Source organism: Citrus sinensis, chromosome 9 (assembly GCF_022201045.2).
Source record: "Citrus sinensis cultivar Valencia sweet orange chromosome 9, DVS_A1.0, whole genome shotgun sequence".
NCBI lineage: Eukaryota > Viridiplantae > Streptophyta > Magnoliopsida > Sapindales > Rutaceae > Citrus > Citrus sinensis.
In genome coordinates, this window is record NC_068564.1 from 33681303 (window position 1) to 33702686 (window position 21384).

General features: G+C 34.0%; 2 protein-coding genes across 2 annotated transcripts; both read right to left on the minus strand.

Moving 5' to 3' along the window:
- Positions 1–259: 259 nt before the first annotated feature.
- Positions 260–2287, minus strand: LOC102625147 (CBL-interacting serine/threonine-protein kinase 6). Its single transcript, XM_006473907.4, has one exon. It carries the CDS (start codon positions 1918–1920, stop codon positions 595–597), a length of 1326 nt encoding a protein of 441 aa, XP_006473970.2. The 5' UTR covers positions 1921–2287; the 3' UTR covers positions 260–594.
- Positions 2288–13358: 11071 nt separating this feature from the next.
- On the minus strand, positions 13359–19430 carry LOC107176483 (RNA polymerase II C-terminal domain phosphatase-like 4). The gene is given in 10 exon segments (XM_052434271.1): positions 13359–14245; positions 14535–14573; positions 14661–14846; positions 15173–15320; positions 15322–15427; positions 16153–16333; positions 16535–16644; positions 17179–17264; positions 18062–18261; positions 18619–19430. Coding segments are annotated over 9 exon segments (915 nt in total). The 5' UTR covers positions 18091–18261; positions 18619–19430; the 3' UTR covers positions 13359–14215.
- Between the last annotated feature and the right edge of the window lie 1954 nt (positions 19431–21384).

Sequence of the window (21384 nt, forward strand, 5' to 3'; positions counted from 1 at the left end):
ATAATTGAGCAGGAGCTATCGTCATCAGACTTAAGAGCATGTCCTGTTCTCATATGACGCGACTTGGCTTTCTTGGATTTTGAAACTGACACATTACCTCCTTTTTCTTTTTCTTTTTTTCTTTTTTATTTATTTACGCTGAAAGAAACTGGCACATTACTTTGCCCACAGATTTGCAAGGCTGTAACTTAATTGTCAGTAACAATAATATAATTTAGTGTGCTGTGTGCCTTTGTTGTGTTAAAGGAAAAAAAAAACGAAAATGGAATTACTTACTTAATTAGGTGCAAACTCAAACAATTATACAAACAATTACAAGTTGACAATGGCTGGTTCCGAATGATTCAAAGAAACAGAACCAGACAACATGTTTTTGTGAGACTAAGAAACCCACAATCGCCACCAAACTCATTACACACACAGCAAGGATAACAAAAACTAAGAACACAACAAACACATGATGAGCCAGCCCATTGTTTTTTGTTTCCAATGATATTCCATGATCACCATCAAATTAATCAAACTCTAAATCCCATAATCAACAACAATCAATCAATCATCTGAGATATACCCACAATTCATCAGCAATCAATTTTAAATTTGTTGCTCCTCCAGGTTCAAGCCAAGCGTGGGATTGTCAGCAGTTGACATCCAGACAATGTCCTTAAGCGCCGGCCGAAGCTCGTTGCTACAGAATTGATTGTACTCCAATGTATCACCATTATCTTTCTTCACTTCCACCACCAAAAGCGACGGTGTAACGGCAAAGATGTCAGCATTGATAGCCAATTTGCCTTTCCTTCCGCTTTCTTGGCCTTGTAATCTGACTCTTGACTCGCTCGTTTTGACATTAAACTTAACGGCCTTGGCCACCTCTTCAAATCTTGAGATCACACTGCTTGCAGGCCTCGTGGTTGCAAATCTCAGCTCCTCTCTTTCCGCTCTCTTTTTCTCCTCAAACAAAGGTGACAAATCAAACCCTTCCGACAAAGAGATGATATGAAACGCATTTAGAGTCTCAGGTTGCTTCGATGACTTGTCAGCTTCAAATTCCATCTCTTGCTTAGTTATCACAACCTTGGGAGCAGACTTTTTGAACCAAGAAGACTCCATGATCTTTGAAATAGCGATTCTTGAGTTAGGGTTTGGATCGAGAAGCTTGGTGATCAACCTCCTCGCTTCAGATGAAAACCAAGGCGGGCACTTGAAATCTCCCCTGTAAATCTTCCGATACATGGACACGATATTATCATCCTGGAATGGCAAGAAACCTGCTAACAACACGTAAAGAATGACCCCACAAGACCAAATATCGGCCTTGGCACCGTCGTATCCTTTCTTGCTTATGACTTCAGGAGCAACGTAAGCTGGAGTCCCACACGTCGTATGCAACAGACCATCTTGCTTCAAATGCTCAGAGAAAGCACTCAGCCCAAAATCCGTGACCTTCAAGTTACCATCTTCGTCTAGCAAGAGATTCTCAGGCTTCAAGTCGCGGTGATAAACGCCGCGGCTGTGGCAGAAATCAACGGCTGAAATCAGCTGCTGGAAATAAACCCTTGCAACATCTTCTCGTAATCTTCCTTTGGCAATCTTGTTGAACAGCTCGCCGCCTTTGACGAGGTCCATGGCGAAGTAAATCTTGGACTTACTTGCCATGACTTCGTGTAGCTCAACTATGTGCTTGTGCTTCACCATCTTCATGACAGAGATTTCACGCTTGATTTGCTCCATCATGCCCACCTTGATAACCTTGTCTTTACCAACAACTTTCATGGCCATGCTTTTCCCCGTCTGCAAATTTCTTGCCAGGTACACCTTCGCGAAGGTTCCGTGGCCTAGCATACGCCCCAGCTCGTATTTCCCATGTAGCAACGTCGGCCTGTCATCGCCTCCGCCGTTACTGTTTGATGTAGCCATCTCCACGCGGTCTTTTTTTTCCTTTTATACGTATATATGTACCAAGTTTAGCTAATTAAATAATTCTTTCAGGTTTTCTTTTGTGTTGTGGTGGTGGTTGAGGATCACCCGTCTTCGACGTGTTTCCGGTGGCAATTACGGCCGCCGACGCACCGCTGGGCACGTAAACACAGCTCAGGCAATCTCCACGAAGGTCCTCTCATCTCTCTGCATTCCCTGAAGGGGCTTGTAGTGTTTGCTTATTTATTTTTTCTTGGGGGGAGACGAGAAGGATTTTGATTTGCTGCTATTGATCAAAGGCTTATCGATGGTGTTTACCGGGAGTTGTTTTGCTCGCTCTTCCTTTTTTTTTTTTTTCTTCCTCGAAAAAGGTTTGCGCCTTTATAGAACGATTTGAGGTCTAATTTGGCAATTTCTCGCTTTTGCAGATTTGATCAGACGGTTGTTTGATGGCCGCGTGTTGCAATCATGACGGGCGAGTTATGATTCTCTCGATTATTGACGTAATGGTAGCGTGACACGTGAATAGGTTTGTTGCTGGTTACTGTTTGGAACCGATTGCTGCGATAAGCAGGTGTTGTGTTCTGTAAGCGTATTGGTAGCGCCATTATCCCTAACTACAGACGTTAGCATTGGCAAAGGGAAATGACAAAAAAAACCTGACTCTCGGACGCTCGTAGAACGTGAAAAGTTCTCATTCGTGTGGGAGAGATTGGAGAATGTCATTTTGATTATATGATATTTGCTGTAATCATCAGGTTTTATGCCTGGAAGTGGAGTGATTACTGATTAGCAATGAAATAATGACGTGGGCCACAGGCAGGGTGTGAAATTTTCTTATTCATTCTGATAAGTCATTAAAGTGCACATTGATTGATAGGCAAAATAAAGCATATAACTCGGGGGCGCGAGATAAGTGCAAGCAAAAATGGAGATAATTAAAGTTGAAAAATTGGACGTTTAAGGGTAAGGCATAAAAGGGAATATACTTTACAAGACAAATAAAATAATTTTTTTTTTTTTCAAAAAAAAGTGGTGATGGTGAATGATTGAGCTCATTCATTCATTCATTATTCGATGGTGAAATAGTAATACAGAGACAGAGGCCAGACGAGAAGAGAGAGAGAGTCCATGATTCCATGATTCCATGTGCATAAGCATTATGGGAAAAGCCGAAAATTTCTGACCTGACATGCCCCACCGCCCGCATGCCATAAACATAAAATATGGAAATATGTTTCAATCAAATTTGATAAATGGAAAAATACTGGCAACAAATTGAGGATATAATAAAATTCTCGAAGTTGTAACTCTGTGAAACGGCAGTAATTAAGCACAGTATTGTTTAGTGGCGTGGCATGGCATTTGGGTTGGTAGGGGTAGCTTGGCTCTTTATTAATTAGCCTGCTGTGCCAAATTAATTCTTTTTCTTTTTTGTGTGTCAAATACTAAAAATTGCTTTTATGATTTATATTGTATGATACTTTTTTTCCAGCAGAAATATTTATAACTAATTTTTTTTAAAACGAAATCGCTAAAGTAAATATTCATTTTAATTTTCTTAATAATAAAAAAAGAATTAAATTTTGCAACCAAAATGAGGTGGGTTAAATTTTTAACGTCTTACACCAATTCAAAAAGATTTCATCTAACTATAGTAACTAGGTCTAGCACTCTATTCTATTACTAAAATAAATTATTTTATAATCGTAATTTACAGTTACATCCTTTTGATAATCAGCAATTAAATTCTTCTTCTTCTTCTTCTTCTTCAGATTTCATCTGACTATATTTATGGTACCAAAATTTGTCATTTTTGCTGTCAAATTTCATGTAAATCCTTATATTCTTCATAATTTATAACTTTTTTAAATATTAAGGTAATTTATGTTTGCATCTAAAAGACAAATTTTTTTTTTCTCAATGTTACTTACTTACTTGTGAGAATGTTCCGCCTAAGGTACCAACTGGGGTTATGGCAATCAAAAATTTGTCATTTTGCTGTCAAATTTCAAATAATTCCGTATACTCTTAATAATTTAGAGTAGTTCCAACAGTTGAAGCACCAACTAAATTTTTTTTTTTACTTCATGAGGCTATTGCTCAAGAATATAACTCATATTATATAAAATTATAACTGATATTTATAAATTAAATTATTACTTAAATTAATTTATATTAATTCTTATAAAATCAATTTAAATTTTTATACTTTTTAATATTTAAAAAATATCTACTCCATTCATATTTTAAAAAAATTTTATTTAAATTAAAAAAAAATTAAACCACATAATAAATTATGAGGGTTCGAACCCATAAGCTGACAAAGCCTAGTGGCTGAATATCTCAGAAAAGTTAAATTACAATTATCGGTGGAATGTAACCATTTAAAGAAAAAGCAAAAGCACAATCAATCATTCCTCCGAAATTCATCAATTTGGACACTCATTTAGACGGTGACTTGTGGGCGCATTAATTTCAGGTCAAAAACTTGACGGCACCACCAAATTTGGATGGCTTATGCCCAACTTAATTTTTTTTTTCAAACAATCTTTTTTTTTTCCTCCCAATTAATCGTAATGCTACTGAGTAATAATAAATAATAATAAATAAATAACTAATAATCGGCTAGTGGCAAGAAATTTCGTGACATCAGTCAAATAGCAGCACATCTTCTTTTCTTTTATGGCGGCCGCAACCGCAGCAGCAGGCAAACAATTTTGCACCACCCAAAATAATCAAATCTTGGTTATCATTATCTTCCATGATTAATTTCGTTTCTCCCAACACTAATCAAGTACCAATTATAATCCCCCCATATCGAGCTCCATAAAACAGAACCCCTTTTCCTATTTTCTGACGTTCACACGAAAATCCCTTTGAATAAACCATTTGTCAGAAGACAAAATTTTGCAAACACAAAATTTTATTTAGTGTTTATTATGAAGAGTGCTTATTGATGTGTTTAATTAAACTACATATGACTTCCTAGGATGAGAAAATGAAAATATTTGGTTAATTTTGCCATTGGAACAACTAAGAATTGACTTAAAAACAAAGAGGGGCGTATGCAGACAGGTTTTTTCTGGTTCACGTTGGAATCCAAATGGATAGAAAGGGGCCACCGGTCATATGGACATTCAAACATATTTGTGTCTTTTCTTGTACAGTGTTAGCCCTACATGTCCCACAAACAAAACAATACTTGGTTGGTACTTGCAATCAACCACATACCTTTTGGGTGGATTAATTGAAAATTCTAAGCCAACCACTCATAAAAACAGAGAAAATTCTTATATATCTATCCACATTATTTTTTTTCTTAGAACGCTTAACTGGGTTGTTATAAGGTCGTAATTCAAATTAAGTTGAATCATCCTCAATCCTGTTTCATACAGCTTATAATATTTAGATTGTAGAGTATGCTTACGATTGAACTGTTGTATAATTTTTAGTATAATAATATTCATGGTTGTTCAAACTTGTAAGATGGAATCATTGTAGAATGCACCGATCAGTGAATGAATTATAAAGATAAATAAATAGTGTACGTTTTACTTGTATCAAAATTAAAAAAAAAAAAGAGAGACAAATGGGTTTATTACTAATAAGTATAATTTTACTTCATAGAAGGTAATGTTATATTTGCAAAATTTTCAGATACTAAATTAACACACAAATCGATCTTCATACTTTGTACTTGTTTTCAATGCCTAAATTACATATGGTCTGTCAATACATAACAACCACGCAATCAAGATTTAGACTCATTCAGCGGCCAGAGAAGAGAAGTTGAAAGAAACTTCTTGATCATGCACGGTACCAAGTAGTTCTTTTCTTGGTTCAATTGATGGCAACGTTGCGGAATTAATGTATCACTTTTTTTTTCCCCAAATTGTGTCACATGTTATTCAGTATTATTAGCAAATAATTAATATTGTTTGTTTAAATGGAGATGTCTGAAAATAACATCATAATTTTGAATGCATGACTCTTAATAAGAGGGTGGAATAATATTGCGTCAATAAGAAATAACAAACAAACCCAACTCATTTAAAGGCCATTACAGATAGAAGACAAGTACTACTTTTTTTAAAAGAAAATGCAAAATTCTTGTCATTTACTTTTATTTAAAAGTTTTATGTAAAAGGCAGATGGGATTCAGTGTAAGTAGAGACGCTGAGGTTACCGGAGGATCAACTTCAGAATCCAAACCAGGCTCAAAGACGAGGGGAAAAAAAAAACAATTATGAATAGCACCAGATTAAGTAGACCAAGAGATCAACTATAACCCATTATTTTATATTAAGTCAACGTGCATAAGCTTTAATTCACTTGCTTGCATCAGTTAATTTTTTTTTTTAATACGTAAGTATTGAGAATTGAGATCAAGATTGAAGATATATATATTTCAAGTCCAAGATGTACAACTTGTAAACTTTCTTTAGCGTTTTGTCAAATAAATAACAACTGGCTTTACAGAATTTGCACATGTACTTAATGTATCTTCATCCAAATTAGATTACTGTTGATTATTCTAGTCGTAGAATTTGAGCAATCCCGCATCAGCGCCAGTCAGCAGACAAGACACGGAGAAATTTGCTGTAAAGATAAGCACTCATCCAATAAAGAAATTTATGAGAAGAAGATAAAAATTATAGATGCAAAATAATTCAAAGAAGAAATATCTCAAGTTAAGATAAGAAAGACTTTTTGTTTGTTACGCAACCTTTAATTTCCACTATAGATTCATACATTCATTTATTTATTATTATATTTTATTGTCTTATAATTTACTTTTTCGAGTGTGGAGGTAGCCGAGCCAACAGCCGTTGCTCTGGCTCTAGTAATTGTTTAGGGAATGAAATAGGGTGACCAAGATAAAGGTATTTGTCCATACATTATCGCGCTCTCCTCCAGAGTAAAAGTGAGCAAATAGTTGAACAGATCACCTCGACTAGGATGTTATTGGTCACCTCGAGTAGATCACTTCGACCAGAATAATATGTGGTGACCTCGAGCACATCACCTTGACCAGGATGTTATTGGTCACCCCGACCAGAATAATATGTGGTGACCTCGAACAGATCACCTCGACCAGAATAATATGTGGTGACCTCGAGCACATCACCTCGACCAGGATGTTATTGGTCACCTCGACCAGGAAGTTACCAGAAAGCACGATTCAGTCAAAACATTTTCTCCGAAATATTAGGGACCATATTCTTAGTGGATGAAAACTGCTATAGTTTTCTATAAAAACCCTAGAAAAGGAAAGGAAAGGAGATTCTTCTAGCTCTCTCTCTCTAAGCAACTGAACCCATTGGACATTTTTCTCTCTCTACCACAGAGAAATTTCTCTTTCGCCTGTGATTTCTTTAAGATTGATTATTTTGAATTCTTTTCCTTTAAATTTACTTAAAAGCTTTTTGTTTAAAGCAATCATAATTAAGCCACATGAATTGTGGTATGGGTTTTTCTAAGTAAGACCCGAATCCCTGACTTGAGCGTCGGAGGGTTCTCGCCGGAAGAACTTCCGGCACCTCCTGACCGTTGGTTGTGTTCACAGCCTCACAGGTTATCTGCTCATGGATTGTCTGCTCATGGGTTATCTGCTCACGGATCGTCTGCTCATGGGTTATCTGCTCATGGATTGCCTGCTCATGAGTTCTCAGCTTATGGATCGTCTGCTCACGGGTTATCTGCTCATGGATTGCCTGCTAATGAGTTCTCTGCTAATGGATCGTCTGCTCATGGGTTATCTGCTCATGGGTTCTCTGCTCATGGATCGTCTGCTCATGGATTTTCTGCTCACAGAACATCTGCTCATAGAAAATCTGCTCATGGTGCTAACTAATCATCAGCTTCCCACTAAACAAATTTAATGATGATGCAGGGATCTGAGATCTGACCAACTTATCCGGATTTCGGCATCAACAGTAATAATATGAATAACATCGGTAAAATGATTTCATTCGCTACCCCCTTTTTTTTTTTTCGGGTTTACGCAGAATCAGATCAGTTTGATTAAGAAGGATTAGCCCCAACGTTTACAAATCATGCATGCACGAGGGATGAGGTAATTAACATATGTTAAATAAGATACCAATTTGAAAGAAATATATACTAATGATCAAGAAGATGGTTAAGAATCTCTAGAAAATCGGAGATGCATGAGAGATGGAAAACCACATGGGTCGTGATCCTCTAGATAACTGAAGAAAAAAGCTCTCCGAATATTTTATTTTGGCACGTTACTTGTTGCATGTTAATTCTCAATCAAAATCCGATAAAAATGTATCCATTTCAAGAAAATTAACCAAATTTATCGTGAAGCAAACTTTGCAGCGGATTTTCTTGCGAATTTCGCAATGAGTCAACCTCTTGGCTTCCATTTCCTTCACAACCCTTCTCGTGGTGTTGTCCATTGCTTAATTCATGACATGTACGGGAATGCTTTCCCGCGTTTGGTATCGGTTTAGCCTTGTTGGCTCCCTTTTATATCCAAAAAAAAAAAAAAAAATTAAAGTTCGACCACGCTCTGAGATTGCGACAAAGATTAATTTACTGACGATTTATTTTCTTATCTTATGTTGTTGTTTGTTTACTCTTTGATTATATATATATATACAATAATACAACGATTCGTATTTTCTATTATGATAGCATATAAATGTGTCATTATTTATATTTTGGTGGGACAAGTAGACATAATAGCATGTAAAAGTGTCATTATTGGTAATTTAGTGGGACAAATCATCATCATTTATATTACGTAACGCCTCTTTAATGCAAGCACAATGCTTCTTTGTACCCCCAGATACTCTTGAGGTTTATATTTATAAATTCTAAGAACTGGCTGCCTTTAATTTAATTCAGAAAGACCCAATGGTGATTTGATGCCAGAGCCAGACAAGTAGCACACGAAGAAAGAAAAGATTGTAAAACATTAATATACGATAACGTTTAAATCCCCCCCAAAAAAAAAAAAACAAAATGAAACCAAGATATTTGAATGGGTATTTCAGTCTTAAGTTTGATTATTAAGGGGGGGTATCCCAGCAAGTAAAGGCAACACATATAGTATTATAGCACATTGAAGACCTAAAATGGCAATAAGGCTATCGCTCGCAAAAATCATGATCAGTTTCATTTCATTTAAATCGTGCTTCCAAGAGAAGACAAGAAAAAGAGGTAATATATATATATATATATATATATAAGAAGTTTCAAGACTATCAAGATAATCTTAAATTTCTTTTTCTTTCTTTTTTTATTTATTTATGAAAATGTACGTGTATTAATTCGTCAACAACTATATGTTATTGGAGAAGGCTAATCGTAGAGCTGTGCAGATAAAATGGACCAACCTCGTTGTTCTGAATTTATTAGGAAGAGAAAAAGTACATCTAAATTTGTATTCATTCACCAATGCATGTGTCTGTCAGCATCTTCATATGCAAGTCGACCCAGTGGACCGCAAAGTTGTTATATAATATGCATGGTTGTGACTTGTGACCAATCTTAGGAAACAAAATGTGGCTGGGCTTCTTTTTAATATCATTTGGTGTACATTAATTTGTTTGATTAAATTCTCTCTCTTTTTTTCTTTTTTTTTGTGTGTGTCTTCGGTGTATATATTTCAAAGCCAATTACTGGAATAGTATGAATACATAGGGCAATCAGCAAAAGAAATTTGTAAAATTAAGTTGGCTAGTCCCACTCACACCACCTGATTTTGACTCGCCTAATAAAACAAACAAACAAAAATTTTAAAAAAAAAAGAAGGCATTTAGTACTTGTGCTCAATATGTATCATTTTTCCACTTTGAAATTAATCCGCTGCTTCAACTTTAGATTAAAATAAAATAAAGGCCTAAACTCAATTTTTAAATCACGGAATCTCAATTTCATATTTTAAACTGCTCAAGTTAGACGGCAATATCCATTGCATCACCAATTTTTATTCAAAAACAAACCATGCAAGAAAAATTTAAGCAAATATTTCAATTTAAAAAGCGGCATCGAGTGCGAGTTGAAAAGAACAAGAAGAGGTGAGAGCCACACATTACTGATAGTCTGATACAAAGGATCTCAAAAGATAAAATGAACCAAACAGTTGATCTCGTACGTCACATCTTTAGCTTCGGCAATTGATTACATTTTGCAGTATAAAATTAATAAATCTTGATACGGTACTCTGATTGTTACGTTGACACAACCATTTGCTTTTCTTCTTTTTTTCTTTTTTTTTTAATTTCCCCTCTATCTTTTTTAATAAATATATCGTTTGTGATTCGTTGCAGTTGTGTACATTTCTGAAAATGATACAAGGAAAAAAATGTTCTAATTATATCATATTTATTATAAAAAGAAAAAAAAAACCGGTGATAGAATTGAGGTTGTAAATAATTTTGCGAATAACTTGTTGGCTAAGTTGTGATGAGAATACACAAATTTGAAAAATTGGAATGATGTGTCTTTCTATACTTAGAATGACATTTAGCTCTATATGCGTAAAACAAATTGGTATGGTATAGTATTTTGAATTTAAAAATTAAATTAAAAAAAGGTATACATTTTTTCAAAATACGCAATCGTCTTACTAAGTGGCAATCTTTATTACACTATTAAATATATATATATATATATAAATTAAAACTTCAATATTATAAATGTATAATATTTTAGTAGATATATATATATATATATATAGAGAGAGAGAGAGAGAGAGAGGAGTGTGCAAATATTTTATGTAAATTTTGTTAAATATATAGATATTAAAGGATTACTGGATAACACGTTTACTTTTTTTGTCGGGTTACAATCTCAATATTTTGACCCGCTTATTGCATGGGTCATGTTTGCGTTGATTTAAATTTGATACAACATGAACACAACCCAATAACTCATTTCACCAACTCTAATTTATTTTTTCCCTATCTCATTCCATTGAAATTTCTAAATAAATAAATAATTTTTTTCTAAAGTTTAAGTTCATTCTGTTCTATCAAGATCACATTTTGATAATTCTTTTTAGAAAACTATCAAGATTATACATATAGAGTACTGATTTGGTCTAAGGATACTTCTCAATCTTAATAAAATTTGATAAATTTTATCCCAATCCTCAAAAGAACACACATGTTGAATATCAATTCTGCTCATTTGTCACCGGAAAAAGAAAAAGAAAATATCGTTCTGGATAGCCTCTAACTCAATTGGCACATTTGTAACACAAAACCTATAGAAAGATACAAATTTACGTCAATATGTAGTAGTTTCAGATAAAATCAAACAACGATAAGCTTGACCAAATATTCAATCAAGATTTGGAAGAAACCAACTAACACGCATACATGATTTCACTTATTCATCTAATATTTGAAATTAACGTTGGGTTCTTTCAATTTAAAGTATTTGGGGTTAAAAGTTCATTGAGTCTGTGAAGAAAGTCATCATAAGTTAAGTCATAACTACATGTGGCGGACCAAATGGAAGAGAGAAGAAATATTTTGCTGATTATGAAGTGTGACAAAACGACAATTTAATTGGAAATAGACAATTCTTGAAAGCTAATCGAAGCAAAATTTCTAGCTGCCAAGTGGGGATTCTTGAGAAATTCCGGTTACTTTATTTATATATACTTTATCTTTTAAGTAACAAGATAAGCTATCAATTGGCCACTCAATTTCTAACTCTCGACCAACAATATTTGTTCATTCATGCATGCGCGGTTGCTTGATGATAAAACCTTCTACTTACCAATTTTAAAGTTAAAATTATACGATAGAAGAATAAATGAATAATTGACTTAAGAGTGATTAGGATCTCCAGATGTCTCTAAACATATATCATTGTCACTTCTTAGTTCGTGCCACCTTTACTTCTTGGCAATAATATATTTTGTTAATAATTGTATGGAATTTTTCAAAAGAGATCTAATTATGTAGGATGATTAAAAAATGCTTTTGTGAGATTGAAACAGATTAAAAAAATAAATGATAAACTGCCTCGTGGATATGTTGAAGAGATATAGCACTTGCCCAGGATCAACCTTCAGATCAAACCTTCTTTAATGAATAATTGGATTAAGAAAATAAACCTGTTATTATTTAGTTTATTAATCAAAGGACAAATTTTTGGAATCTGTTTTTAATTTATAGTATTACTGGAATCTTTAGCCTCACCGATGGCAATCCTCACCAAATATTGCTTAAATTCCCATTTCTAATGACCTAAAATTTGAGTCATCTCAGGTTCACATTTTATCAAAGAGTTACATTTAGTCAGCTATTTAATTCAATATCAGCCTCATTGTCAACAGATAATAAGTAGGCTGTAGGCTTCCATCCACTCCATCATCTGAACTATATAATTTATTCATGTCTTGCGTTAGATTTAGGTGAAGTTTACATATGTTGGTTATACCCATAATGTAGTGTTTTTTAGTACAACTCTCCTCATTCTCTGTTAAATACCTTTTGTCATTTGTTATGTTCTCAAGATCATTTTTGCTCACCCTTCCAATTTTTGTAGCAGTGATATATATCAGTTCGGTTCAGTTTGGTTCGGTTCTTCAATTTTCTGCCCACCCCTAAGTGATATATACTGTATGTATATCATAAACTAAGGAACAGAAGCGAACACTTGAAAGGGAAACAAATGAAAAACATTAAAAAATTAGATTTCCTTTTTTTTATAAAAAAAAAAATTAAAGGTGAGAGTATTGTACGAGTCGTGTAATCGTGTCACTTGTCAAGAGGAGGAATATAATTAATAAAACATAGAACTTAACTCAGCTGAAAATATGGGAAACCGTCAGAATTTGATCGAGTTTTAGGAACTTAAAATACTTGGCATGATACAACACCTGGCATGACAACTAAGAACTCAGACAAAACATCTTCAATCAGTTCTGAGGAGTCTTGATGATCATGGAGACAAAAACTTTGTTTGCGTATGAAGAATGAATTATTCTCGCCAGCCTTTGTTTGGTTTTCTCTCTCTTCGAAAACCAGAACTTGGACTGTCAAATCTCATACCAAACGCTGCGGCTCACGCTTCACAAATGTCAAATTAGATGTGTGTCATGTTACAACCTCTTGATATAAGACCAGCCACACAGCTGTTTCGTAAGAACTAATCGAAACTAGTCTCCAATAATAATTTATTTATAAATATTTATAATAATAGTCTCGTTTAATATGAATTATAATCTAATTGTAATATTAGTATAAAAAAGAAAAGCCAACGCATCAATTTTGAAGTCACAATCTTATGAACAATCCACGTCATGTACTCTTCAAAGGCAAGGGAGTAACGAAATTTGAGAATCCAATCCAGTTTATGAAGATAATCAACTATCAAGTTTCAGGTGTTATCTGTTTGGTTTGATCTGAAATCTGAAAATAAGACCTCAGAAAAAGGGAATTCCCTTGAGAGTTTTAAGATGGGTCATTTGAATTTAACTATTATGAATACTTGCCGATAAACAACCTCTACAAATCAAGAAAAGAATTCTATCGCAGCTATACAAACTGCTGCTGCTTCTTCAAACACTGAGAGATTACAATCCACTTTTTTACATCTTATAATCCAAGTGAACCAAAATGCAGTTGAGGTTTCTGTATGCAAATCTATATGTCAACAATTGGCAGCTAAAAACAGGCAGAAGATTTAACCAAAAGAACAGCATCATAGCAAAACTATTGTAGGCTTTCCAGTTTCCAGATACTGTTATCTAACTGAATTACTTTGAGTGTCACAACAAACTCAACTGATAATTTTCCTTGTCATCAGTTCTTCATCAAAACTGCTATCATACAGTGAACGATCCATTAAACAAATGAAGTGCCAGTCTGATATAATTTTTGCCACAATTGATGCACATCGATCATGCACCGATAATGATGCTAGGAAAGAACCAAGACATTCATAAAGATTCACTGGAGGGTTAGCAACTACATAAACGTATCGGTTATTGGTCCTTCGTTTGTTTCGCTTGAAAGTTCTCTTCAGGTTTGGTTTGCTTCACAGGAAACTTCTCTTCGAGTTGCCCTTGCCACAAACAGTTGGCTGCCTCTATCCACCGTGGATCCACCAAAAACTTGGCCTCCTTTGCTGCCCAGTGAGACTTTTTCGTTTGAGCATTTGTTTGAAACCACGTGTGTCACTGATGGATCAAGTTCTATCGAGCACGTAGCTCCTAACTGCTCCACCACCTTCCACAGATAGTGAATATGTGCTGGAAATTTGCTTGGAAAAGCATGACTGAAGACAAGTTTACACCCCTTTAAGACTTCCCTCTGACCATTTTCAGTACCTGCCAGCAACATGTGATGATCAAAGGTCCTCATAAACGTAGATCTTCCTATTGGAGTTAGCGAGCAAATAAATGGAGTTCTATAACTCAGAAATGACTTCCATAAACCAACATTTGTGCGATGATAAATCAATTTGCAATAATAGAAAACAGATTCATTGGAATTAGACTAGGTATGAAGACAAAAAAAAAAAAAAAAAGGGTGATGGTAAATATCACTTACAGAAGAATATAAGGACCCAACCGATACTGGTCATGATCACAGTCAATTATTCAACAAATGTCTTACCTGCCTTACATCTCTGCCAGCAAGATCATTTGCAAGTTCCTAAAAAATGATTTCCAGTGAATAGAGTCGAGCACCTAAACAAACAATATCAAATTTTATCAACAACATTTAGGAAGAGAGATGTACCTTGAAGAACATATTGTGGATTCGCTTGAGATCTTTAAGAATGGATGCAAGTGCACCCTCCAGCTCACATACAACACTCCTTAACTGAGATAAAGATTGACAGTGGTAGCCAAATTGCCGACAACTTGAAGCAAAGAAATGATATCTTTCCATTAGTATCAAATTGTCCCCCTGCTATGTCGATGCCTACATAATGGACGTCATCACGAAAAGGATTCAAATGGGCACCATCATTTCATTTCAGAAAAGTCCAAGTCCAAAAGGAAATCAACAACTCTTCAGCATTTTGTATATTTTAAACTCCCTTTAATATTTGCAAGAAAAAAAGAATAGCCACGCAAATAACCCCCAAGAAAATCATAAGGGGAGGGGGGGGGGGAGTTACTAGCTCAACATTAATAGGCTCCCCAAGAATTATTCAGGTGTACATTATAACAATTATTATTACTTTATTATGATGATTTATTACTTGTATAGATAGCAGGTATAAAAGTTAGGCGGTTGAAACTTACATTTTCTGTGTCATCAAGAATCAGAACGGCACTTTCTTGCCCCAACACCACATCAAGACCCTTCTGATGTCTTTGAGTGCCATCATCTCATGAAATCACTCTAGCGTTGAAGTACTCTCTCCTGGGATCAAGCAACTTAGCTGTTTCTAAGGTCGAACAGTACACTTGCTTCTATAAAAAATGTGTGGACAACTGGCCTCAATTTCGTCATGATATTCATAAATGCCAACATAAAGAGGCTCCCTTTTGAAACATCTACTTGTTTCATAACAAAATGAAAAACATAAAGCAGTAAGAAGCCAATAAAATCCAGATTGTGGAATAAGATAATCTGATACAGCAAAACTTATAACCAATAACATGTTGGTGAGCTCATAAAAAACAAACCATGATGAAGTCAAAAGCAAAGTTGATAGCTAAGGTTCTCAATAAGAGCTTGTATTAATTTTGCACGATTGACTAACATAAAGCATAATGAGGTAGGTTATGACTCATCCTACTTCTTGTGGATTAAAATCCGTCATACTCTTCAATTCATCATTGGTCTAAAAGGATCCTACCATAACCTTCATCATATCTGCTCTTCCCTGCACCTAATAAGGGTTCTATTTACCCCTCTTGGCCTTTTTTCAAGCAATAACAAGCTGTCGTCCTTTTCTTTGGATATAAATAGTTGCTTCCATGGTCATACTACCAACATCATTACAATTGCTACCATAGGTAAGAAAAACTACAAGTATCGAACTTGAGTTTTTGTAACTACTATTCCTCTCATTCTATTCTTATTCGAAAGAGTTTTATTTGTTAAGCCTTTTACTTTTAGATTAGCCTATTCTTCTGAATAAAAAATCAAAATTTAGAATTAAACCAATGATGCAAAACAATGAATAAAATGATCAAATTAAACCAATAATGTGAAACAAGAAAAAAGTGCCTAACATACCAATTATGGAATCATATATTAAGCTACTACTATCTACCTTGCAGAGACTCTACTTGGCTCTTCAAGTAATCCTCCTCTGGAGTCAAATGGAGAAGCAAAGTCCAGTTAAGTAGAGTGTGATCAAGCTCAAGTATTAAGTAAAGCTTTCTATGACGTAGCAAATGCTTCATATCTGTGTTCCGCAAACGATCAATTTTATCATTTCCAACCCTTAGGCCCTACAAGTAAAGTAGTTCCTATAAGTCATTAATTAATCAAGTCAAAAGTAATAGATAGCATATTACACATTGCTAGTATAATCATGTTTTCATATACTTGATATGAATACCCTGGAAGATAAAGTGAAAAGAGAAAACAGAGTCTACAATCAGGGTTCATGATTCTACAAGTACTTGTTGGTGATCTCTGAAAAGGTATACCTTATATGCGTAACTGAATGTTACACCGCATTCCTCTTCCAACCTTTTCCCACAACACATGCCCCCAAGAGATCCTGGATGTAGACAGTTATCCATTTCTAAGGACACTTCTGCACAATACAACATGTCTGCTACAATTTAATCCAGCCAATAGAGTGTTTGCATTAATAAAAGTAAGCCTAAAATGAATGAGTGCATGATGTACTAAGACATTATATCTTGCCATTCCAATAAGAGTGGTTTCTAAGTGAGATAACAAGGCACACATTTATTGGATGGCTTAAAGATTAAGGCAGTGAGACACAGAAAAAAACCAATTACTACTTGGATTAGTCTATTACCAATAGTTCAAAACTCAACCAGCTGGACATGTTGATTGAGGTTTACGACTCCTTTGAAGTCCCATATATCCCACTTCTTCAAGACAAAATGTTTTCTCATATCCCTAAGCATCTATCAAGTTCAATAGTTTACATATACCACCTGAGGATACCGAAATAATGAATACAGATCACACGATTTCATGATTTATCTCCTGCGGGTTGTGCATCCAAAACCGTTCAGGGTATTACACCATTAATTAGGCAGCTTTCCAGCATTCATCCACTGGGTAAAAACAGATCACATACATGGAAACAGATTACCTGTCTTCTCTTCAAAAATTCCAAGCGAGGTTGATCCCTGATGCTCCAGTATGATTTCAACTATCTGCCTCTTGTGCCTTTTTGTCCTGTGAGTTAATTCATATAAGCAATGATTGAAGAAAATAACAGGGAAAAAGGAAAAAAGAAAATGAATACATTTCTTCCCTTTGACTTTTATAACCAGTGCAAGTAAATATGTATCTAGATATATACATATATCCCAATGAAAGGTAATATTATCATAAGATTATTTGACACCACAACCAATCTTCCTCTCCCTACCATGTCCAAATAGTCAAATAGCTTACCATTGTGCTCTCAAAATAAAAAAATTAAAGCAACCTTAGAATCTATCCTATTCAAAATGAATTCAAGTGCATGTGATAGCAGTTATGAAGGAGAGTAGGATTCAACTAAAATATGTTAGATATGTAAACTCAACAGAAAATGATCAAATGGAAGATCAAAATTTGGACAGGCACATCATATATTAGTGCAGTTGGTTAAAATTTCCACAAAAACTGAAAAGACAACAAATATCAATTAGAATTGACAAACCCTGATGAATTACACCATTCATATGAATGAGAAAAAGCTAAAATAAAAAAGAAAGAAGCAGCAACAAAATTTACAGTAAAATTCCAAGTAAAAGAGTAATCATGTTGCAATAATGGCAATACAACTAGTATGCACATGCAAAAGGATGTCATATTGATCTCAGACCAGAGACAAAATCATGTTGATATGCATAAAACTTCTATCTCACCTTTTATGATTAATGTATATAACCATTAACTCAAACAGCTGGCACACCAACAAAAAAAGCCCTAATAAAGGGTAATCAGTTAAATTCATTCATATCCCAAAAGGAACTATAAACTACCTAATGCTTTTGAGGTCTTTGTCATCCATGGCTTCCTCATTCTCAGCTTCCTAATCGATAGACTCTTTGTCGTCATCTTCATCGTCAGCTTCTTTATCTGGTGACAACCGTAACGAATTAGAATCAAGCTCAGCATCAAGCAATGCAGCAAAGTCATCACTGCTGGGTGAGTGTACTGGAGAATCGGTCGCGACACTCATCTGAATTATTCATCAAAGACAACACTGTAATCTAAATGTTGAAATATTAAAGTTCAAGAACAAAAGCTTCAAACTACAAACTATAACACACACAGCAGGCAGGAAAAAAAAAATTGATGCATACATTTTTCAATTATCAAGGTATTTCTTTCAATTATTAATATTCAAGTTTTTTTTTTTTTAAAGATAAAAGAATGGCATTATTTTTCTTTAACCTTGACCCTAAGTTTCACTCAAGAAAGATGAACATTTTCATTTTCATGTCAATTAAACGGTGGTAAACGGAAAGCTCATGCGAAAAACATTAATTTTTTTTTTTAAGAATAAAGTTAATATTGTTAACGTAAAGGGCCTTACTTGCCTGACGGCGTGGCGGCTCAGCTGAGAGACACGAGAGGGTTTGATCGATTTGGCTTCTTTGGCGGTCGATTTTGGGAGGACAAAGGCGAGAGAGAGAAGAGAGACTGTAAACCTGCAAAGGTTAATATATTTGGATTTTACAGGCTGCGGCGGTTTAATCATGATCCAAGGACTTGACTGTAGAGCTCTCCAATTGTTTGCCGCCACCTCGCATAAAAAAAAATCATAAAATTAAGTGAAATGCCTGTCATTGTAAACATCATTTAACAGACAACGTAGAAAAGCTAAAACTCAATACGAAAATTCATAAATACTGATTTCAACTTTGAAATCAGCATTACGTGTCATCAGTCAACGACATAGATCAGAGCTGAAATGGAAATAAATTAATTACGACATATTTCAGCAAAATGCAGTAAAAGCGGCTCACTATCGGAAGCCATGAATCGCCGGAACCATAAGAAATCTTGACGAGTCTTCTGAGAATTGACTGTAAAGTTCAACAAATGAACTCGTTACTCATCTTCCTTTGTCTTTAGATACCAAGCCTCCAGTCCAGTTCCGTAACAGAATTCAATTCAAGCCTAAATCCAGGAAATGTAATCAAATTCAAGTTCTTTCTAAACATAACACTCGTAACTTTTTTTTTTTTTTAAATAAAAAATAAAATAATGATTATTTATTTGTCAAATTGCCTTATTGGGGCTTGTTAGTTGATATTTGATCATGATTAATAATGCCCTTAGCAAAATAAATTTACAATGAATGAAGAAACAAATGTCTGTATATAAAAAAATTAGTTGTGGGCAAATCTGGTCTCGTTCGAGTTGTTCGGATTTTGGCTTGGGTTCTAATATGTTTGGATTAGAGAATTCAAACTCAATTAGGTTTAAAGCTCAAATTCAAATCGAACCCAATTTAAAATACAGTTTGGTTCAAATTGAAATTTCAAATGTAAATTTCGATTTGGATTTGAATTCGAATTTGAACTTAGTATCAGCAGCATTGAATTTTTTTTCTAATTTTTAATTTGTTATAAAATTATATAAAGAAATAAGATGTCTTATTTTTTATTTGAACAATTTCATCATTTAGCGTTAAACTTTCAATATTTATCATAAATATAATTAAAAAATTAAAAAAATAAATTTATTTAATATACTATATAAATAACTAATAAAAAATTATTTTAAATTAAATAATTATATTTATAATTAGATTCTATTTAAAAGGTTTATTAATACAATTTTATTTTGTAATTAATTTAATTTATTTGTTTCTAAATAAATTTTGACATAATATAAATAATGTTTTAATTAATGTAATTTAAAATTTTATTTGAAAAACCAAAAAGGAAGCAAAGTTGCCACTGTTGCCGTATTGTATCATCTCATTTAAACTTGAGAATTATATGAAAATGATCAGAAATTCACAATCCATAAATCAAATCAACTTATTTTGATGAAGTGCTTGATGTTTGTCTGGATCTAGGAAGGTTAAAAAGTTTTTAAACTTTTTAACTGAATTTGAAGAAAATAAATCTATTTTTTGGTCTCTATGACAATTTAATGGCATTGCTCGTTGGCCGGTGGGTCCAACGGTACCAACGGTGATGTCCCACGTGCTAGCATCAACGGCGGCAGTCCGATGGCAGTAGCAACGACTTTCTGACGACTGTTAAATTTATATTTTTTATTTTTACAAATTAATTAATTAAATAAAGTGATTTTATTAAATTATTTAAATAGTTACTTTAACTTTTGTTAATATAAAATTAATTATCTAAAATTTTAAATTGTAAATAATAATAATTTGATAACATAAAACAAGTTAATAAAAAAATTGAAGGGGTAATTTTGGATGCTTTTGCTTACAATAAAATAGGAATTTGAATTTATCACTCTTTGGTTTGGAAAATTCCATATTATGATGTATCTATTACATTTTAATAGAAATTAAATTCTTATAAAATGAAAAAAGAATTTAAATTATTTTTCTCACCTTCCTCTTTTTCAGAGTTACAATCAAATACTACTTAAAAGTTAGGCTGAACCGAACCAAATAGAAAATAATCTAAAATCAGAAAATACACCAAAGTAACGATGGAAACGCACTACTACAGTCACTTGGATCATAGGTATAGGAGCTGCAGCAAAATTAATTTCATGGCGATTGCTTCAATCGGCACAATTATGCTGGCACTTCACCTTCAAAATTGTTATTAGCCAACATAAGGTAGCTCAATGGAGAAAACCTTTCAATCCGACCTGGAATGCCATTTAAGCAAATTATAGTTAAGATCTAATATCACCATGGAAGAGCTATTATAGAATATGCTGTCTTTTAGCAGTCCTTCTAACATATTTTTTGGACAAGTGAACTTGTGTGATAGCTAAAAGATTGAAACAAAGATGGTAAAAATCTGAGATATTTCCTTCTCTGAAATGTCCGAATTTAAGTTGACAAAATTCCATTGGAATTGGACCTGAGAGATGATTGTTAGGCATAAAAATTTCAACAAAATCTGTTAAATTCCCCAACCATCGAGGATCCTTACCAGACAGATGGTTATCACTAAGATAAATTCCTTTTAATCAGGGACAATTAGACAAGCTTTTCGAGATCTCTGCAATGAAATTATAGCCATCCCCTGTAACCATTGGAATCACAGAATTTCATAGGAGATTATCTATGGATAGTAGTAGTAGGAAGGTAAAATTAGAAAAATCGCCCAGGAGCACAATTTTGTAACACATTGTAATG

Coding starts and splice junctions, on each gene's coding strand:
- LOC102625147 (XM_006473907.4), bottom strand. CDS start 1,920: ATGGCTACATCAAACAGTAACGGCGGAGGCGATGACAGGCCGACGTTG.